The sequence below is a fragment of the Protobothrops mucrosquamatus genome, unplaced genomic scaffold (genome assembly GCF_001527695.2).
Source record: "Protobothrops mucrosquamatus isolate PMUCROS unplaced genomic scaffold, P.Mucros_1.0 scaffold45, whole genome shotgun sequence".
Taxonomy (NCBI): domain Eukaryota; kingdom Metazoa; phylum Chordata; class Lepidosauria; order Squamata; family Viperidae; genus Protobothrops; species Protobothrops mucrosquamatus.
This window is the reverse complement of record NW_015386427.1, coordinates 1,595,776-1,602,343: the sequence shown is the minus strand read 5'-3', so window position 1 is coordinate 1,602,343 and position 6,568 is coordinate 1,595,776. Positions and strand designations below refer to the sequence as shown.

General features: G+C 40.6%; 1 protein-coding gene across 1 annotated transcript in view; it reads left to right on the top strand.

Moving 5' to 3' along the window:
* The first annotated feature begins 814 nt into the window (after nucleotides 1–814).
* PIP4K2A (phosphatidylinositol-5-phosphate 4-kinase type 2 alpha) overlaps nucleotides 815–6,568 on the top strand; it is a 55,796-nt gene continuing 50,042 nt past the window's right edge. The window contains exon 1 of the mRNA XM_015811566.1: nucleotides 815–983. Coding sequence (XP_015667052.1) covers nucleotides 843–983 — 141 coding nt within the window. The 5' untranslated portion in view covers nucleotides 815–842. The remainder of the gene's footprint in view (nucleotides 984–6,568) is intronic.

Genomic DNA, 6,568 nt, shown 5'->3' with positions numbered 1-6,568 from the left:
ATAAATGATAGATTACTGCATGGACTATAATTGTTGGCTTCACACTGCACCCTAATTTCAAATTATTATAATTTATTATCTGAAGCATATTTCTTCCCAAGACTTGGTTTTAGGATTGCAGCCTTAATCCGTTATTTCATTATCTGGATAGAGAGAGAAAATGACAAATCCCTTCACTGTTGGACTGTGATAATGGAAGCCATCGCTCATCTGCTATCCTGCATTCCTTATCCGAAAGACGGGAGGGAAAGCAAGACTCAACGTTGGGCAAAGAGAATGCAGCGAGGACTTCATTTTTCCTGCCGCGCACGCCCTAAACCGCTGCGCATGCTCCCATGGAGGAGACGCGCGTGTCGGCTGGCTCTAGCCTTACAACTCCGCTCTGAGAGCGAAGCGCCTTCTTGGGGGAGGGAGGCGGGGCGCTCAGATACAGAGAAGGCCAGGAGAAGGAGGGGGAGGAACGACGGCGTTTCCCCCCCCCGCCCGCCAGAGGGTCGAAGGCGGGACCTGCGAGGGGCGGAGAGAACGCAGGCCCTTCCAGCGAGCGGGGCGAGCGTCCGGGCTAGGATGCTCTTGGTATCGCCCTGCGTGGGCAGCAGCTGCAGCAGTAGCAGAAGCCTTGCCAGGGACTAGCCCGTCGCTTCGATTCTGCCGCAGCCGCGCTAGCGCCCGACGTGCTGCCCCAAAACCAGCCAGCCAGCCAAGCTGCCTGGTTTTACTGGCCCTTCCTTTCCCGCCGTCTCTTCCTTTCCCTTCCCTGCCCTGCCCGTGGCGGCTCCGGGGCACTGACCCTCGCCGTCCTTTTTCTCCTCTTCCTCCTGGGTTGCTCCTCGGCGGCTCCCATGGCGGCCCCGGGTAATATCGTGTCCGTTATGGCGAGTAAGACCAAGACCAAGAAGAAACACTTCGTGGCCCAGAAAGTCAAGCTCTTCCGGGCCAGCGATCCGCTGCTCAGCGTCCTCATGTGGGGAGTGAACCATTCGGTAAGAGACGCCGCTGCCGCGCAGACGACTCCGGGGGGCGGGAAAGGCTCGCTTGGTTGTAGTTTCTCCTCCAGCCCAGCCCCCTCCTGGCGCACCGGGCTGCAGCCAGTCCATCAGCCCCGGCTAGCTGGCGGCTGAGCACGATAGGAGCTATAGTACCGCGCCTGTGGAGTGTCAGGTCGGGAGAAGGATTACCTTCGATTTTGCAGATGTGTTGTCGTCTGCCTCAATTTCCCTTCTGGCATAAGGATGTGGTGGGGGTTGGTGTACCTCTCATCTTCTAATCAACTGCTGCTGCCCTCTGACTGCAACTCCCCCCCCCCCCCCCCAATCTTGCAGAGCCATCTTGCTCTTTCACACCTCGGTATTTAGACTAAGCTGCAGGAATTCAGAAGTAGCGATGCTCCGTAACTGGATTAGTGTGTAGATGGTTGAAAGAGGATACAAAATTTCATTCCAGGGAAAAAGATGCTCTTCTGCAGGAAAGGTAGATAACCTCTTGGATCCACTAATGCAGTGCCATGTTTCCTTTGGGTTGTCAACAGCTGTGGATGTACAGTTTCCCTTTGTTTTTCTGTTCTTATGTGTTGCTGCATCTTTGCAAAGACTTCAGTGGGTATAACACTCTCAGTATTTTGTTAAGATAAGTAATTCTGCTTCAAGCAAGAAACTAAATACCAGCTGCTAGAATACTTTCTTTAATGTTTGCCTATAAGCACCCAAAGGTGACTCTTCATGATGCTAGAGAAACATTAGCCTGGTTGGAAAAATAACTATTTTTTAGGCAATTTCCTGATGTCATATTCACCCAGAGAATACTGTGGTGCACACCCAGAGCACATGTCACTGTATGTATATTTGTTATGACTGGTGATAGGCAGCAACATAATTGAGTATTTGGCTACCCTCCACGTTTGTATTTTCCATAGTATTGTTAAAAATCAGTCAATAAAACAGTGGAGAGGAAATGGGAAACTTTCTTCATTCTAATCCCCAATACATTCAGTAGATCATGTAACAGAAAGCAGAGCAGTAAGCAATGGCTGGGATAAACTATGGTAAGGTAGCCATGGTAGAGAAGCTGTTGGCAGTGTGCTCCCTTGGGCTACTGCAGTGTCCTGTTTCTTGAGCTGGGAATAACAGTTCATTTAACTATGCAGTATTATGCTAGTCAGACCAGGAAGAAAAGAAATGCATAATATAGTTTGACAGAAGAGAAACACAATTGAAAATAACATGATTTTGATAATGATGAAACTCTTGTGATCTAAAATGTTAAGAATGAAATATAGTATAGAAAATGGAGAAAGTGTCTAATTTGTATGAGAATTATATCCACCTGGTTAGGGGAAGTAATACTGCAGCTGTGTGTCTGTCTGTGTGTGTGTGTGCGCGTGTGTGTGCACGTAGACCAAATGTGCAGAGTTTTGTTCAGAGTAGCAGCGAAGATTGATTCTAAAGATTATGGCGGGCTAGTTCTTGTAAACTTTTGAAATTTGCTTCCTCTTTAATTCAGCATAAGAATTAACATCTCATTAAAGGAAAAAAAAGCTGCTTAAAGCAATAGCTAATAGAGCAGAGGTCCCCAACCTTTTGGGCACCAGGGACCGGTTCTGTGGAGACGGTTTTTCCACAGATCAGAGGGTGCGTGCCTACATCCCACAGATGGGGCTTCGCTTCTTTGTGTGGACTGGTTGCTGACATGCCGTGGCCTGGTGCTGGTCTACAGACCGGGACTGGGGACCCCTGTAATAGAGCACAGGTCATGTGCTTTCCCCCCCTTAGTAGTATTGTCTGATTTTAATATAATGAGAATTTGCTTTATTGCGTATGGCCACATATATTAGCTGCCACATCTTTCAGCAGAAGCTATATTTGGGATTTGTGTGATGATTCTAAAATCTGGTTAATTCCGTCTTCTTTTTCCTAGAAAGCTGGTCTCATGCCCTGCTGTAAATAAATTCATTGAATGCTTATGTAGAAAACACTCGGATATGATTAACTTTCATACAAAAGTCCTGTTCTGAACACAACATTTCCTTAACTGTAGGAAAATGGCAACTTTCATATATAGTTATGACTTCGTAGACTCTAGGCCAGGGGTAGGCAACCTGGGCTTTTTTATGACTCGTGGACTTCAACTCCCAGAATGCCTGACCCAGCCATGCTGGCTCAGGAATTCTGGGAGTTGAAGTTCACGAGTCATAAAAGAGCCAAGATTGCCTACCCCTGCTCTATGCCATTGTTTCTCAACCCTGGCCCTTTCAAGAGATGTGGACCTCAATTCCCAGAATTCCCCATCCAACGTGGCTGGTTGGAGAATTTTGGGACTTAAGTCCACACCTCATAAAAAGGCCAATGTTAAGAAACATTGCTGAAGGGTAAACTGATACTTTGATAACCAACTATTGGTTTTGTGACTAATCTGACAATGCTATACATAAAATACAATGAATGTATATGTGCATATAGTTACTCATACCATACATGAATATGGAGGTTTGAGGAAGTTAGCTAATTCAGCCTCCGATTCTAAAGTAGACATTTTCTTACTTTCTTTTTGAAATACAGATAGAGAATTTACAGAAATAAAGAGTAGGATAATAATTAACATTTCATTGTATAGGCAGAGCTTTATTTCCCCCCAAAGTTACATGAATATTAATTTGTATTGTACTTTGCTAAAAGTTCTAACAAGATTTTTCTTTTTTATGAAAAAAGGAGGAAATGTGCATGAAAAATCTTTCCGTTTATTCTATATTTATTATATCTTTAAGAGAAGAGAGCAGATCTGGGGCTGGTTTCTGATCATTGATTGTATAAACAGATGTCTGTAATAGTAATGTCATAAGTTGCTTATAATGTACTAACATTAATAATGTTCTACAAGTTAGAAGTTGTTATAGGATATGGGTGAATTAAAATTTTAAAATGAGATTTCCAACAAGTTAATATAGTGCTGAGAAACATGGTACATCTGGGAAAAACATATTTTATACAGCATCTTCAGTTTTGAATTTAAATGTGAAAAGAAACTCAACTCATAATTCAGAAAACAGCTTTAAAACATGTAGTATTTGTTGAATTGTAAAAATGTAACTATAAAGGTAAACCTTGAAAGATACATTTTTCTGATTTCATTATCAATAATTACCTTTAATGAGAAAAAGAGGTGTGAGAGTTAAAATTTCATTTTAATTCAGCTGTTCAAAGTAGTATATTCATTTGGCAAATAATTATTTTCTCAACAATTCTACATTTTCAGACAACAGCTCCTCTAGCCCACTGGAATTGATAGGAGCCAAAGCCTAAACATTTTGCATATTTGATTACAGAATTGTGCAAATGTTATGATAGTGTTTTGTCTTTTTTGTTCAGTGTATTACCCTTTTTTTTACATTGCTGCTTTGTACAATACTGTATTCTATTTTTTGCTGTGCTACCAATAGTTCTGGCAGCACAAATATATTATAGATTTTTCAACCCTATTTATTACTTCATACCTTCTCATGCTGGAATGCCCGTCCTAATCACCAGTTATTTTGTGTTATCCTAAATATTTCATCTCTGTCAAATCATTTGCATCTCACTCAAATAAACAAATGAAAAAGCGAATGTGAAGTATTTGGGATTCCCCCTCCATTACAGTATGAGAACTGACCACTTGTAGTTACTTTCTATTTATCGTTTAGAGGACTTGTCCTTTTAGTGTGGAATTATAAAATATATTCATGTGTCTTTAATGAGAGATTTTTGTTGGATCTCTTAGATATTTGTTGGCAAGAAGCGAATTTGCTGACAACTCTAAACATGACTTCTACAAAATCAAGCCAACAATTGTTTGGTATTGCATAAATTAGCTTATGGATAATTAGGTGTATATATCTGCTCCCCCATGTTTTATCTGTGAGGATTCATGTCAAGTAGGACACATAATGCATTAAGTATTTAAATGTCAATTATAGGTATATCATTCTATGCGATTTGGATTTGGTGTCTGAATTCCCCTAAAGTATTGAATACAGGGAAAAAATGTTATTATGTCAGTGATTGAAAACTGAATATCGACCGTGGGTGTTGGCTAAAAAAAGCAAGTAAATTATTTACTTAAAAAATAACAGTACATTTTCTGCTGATTTCCTGCATCTTCAATATCTATTCATGGCAATTTGAGATAAAGTAACATAATACAGTCCAGTATAAAATTACAGTTACAAAATCTACAACAGCTGCTGAGCTAACATAAGTAAACACACAGTATCCTAAAGTCATTAATACTGACTCATTCAATGGATATTTGAATGTCTCTGAGTTTTTAAAATACAGATTAGCTTTTGTGTGTACATACTTTATTAGATTGCTCTACTTGTCAAGAAAATTACTATCACATTTGGGCTGGAAAAAAAAAATCCAGTGAAGCATCATGTGACAGTTCTTAACTGCCATCTAGTGGCCATCTGGACTTTTGCATTTTAGATCCAGTAGCCCTAATACCAGTAAGTAAAAATGTTTCCTCGAGCTAAATTTTAAAAGTTTAAATGTGGATTCATTAAAAAAATATCAAAATCAGTGGTAAAGATTCTTCTGAATATATCAGTACTAGATCTTCAAAGGAAACCCAAAAGAGTAGTCAATATTCTGCTACGAAATTCAAGCATATTTTTATGGTTCTGGGGTCAATTATTAATAAAATAAGAATCAAATTAAGCAGTCTGATTTTGTAGTTGATAGTATAGCTTGGATTAATAGCTTATACTAAATATTTTCCATAATTAGTACAGTTACATGACATCATATATAAGCATCTGAATAGGTCATCTCAATGTTCTAAATCCTTTTTATAAATAATTTTATTGAAATTTTTTGTTATGGTGGAATATAATCCAGAGTCACAAGCGGGAGAGATTCATTCCCAAGGAGCTAAGAAACAACATAGCTTGGAACCTTTGATATGCAGGGAAAGGGCAAAGGCATTCCTCCCCACAAGCAGTTTGCAGGGTATATCAAGTAGTTTATACAGGTAAGTTCTTTAGTCTGGGAAGATTTTTGCCTGTAAGCAGATATGAATTAAAAAAAAACCTACTCTAAAGTAACTACTCATATTCTTCTTAGTTTCTAGCTTGATATTAATAAACATAATAAAAATAAACTAAACTAGTTTATAAAAAGAAAAGTTCAGAAGATGAAGAAAAAAGAATAAGGTAACAACGATAATAAAGAAGTCGTTTCCAGCTTCGTCACAATGAGAATAAGCTTTTGGGAAACTACCAATTGGGCTGAAAGCAGCGAGACCTAGCTTAGAGTCCTTGCAAAGCCAAAAAAGGCAAGCTTGACTTCCCCCAAGATCCATGAAGCCATTATTTCATCATTCCATGCTGGCTCAGTAAACCACATGTTTACTGGATCCGTGCCCCTCCTGGCTGGTACTGGCTGCCCGGGAGGGTACACGAGCCTGGCTCCAGGGGATTATAAACGCTTCTTTGCGGGAGGGTGTCTTCCCCGTGGCCTTGAAGGAAGCGGTGGTGAGGCCCCTCCTTAAGAAGCCTTCCCTGGACCCAGATGTATTAGCTAACTATCGTCCGGTC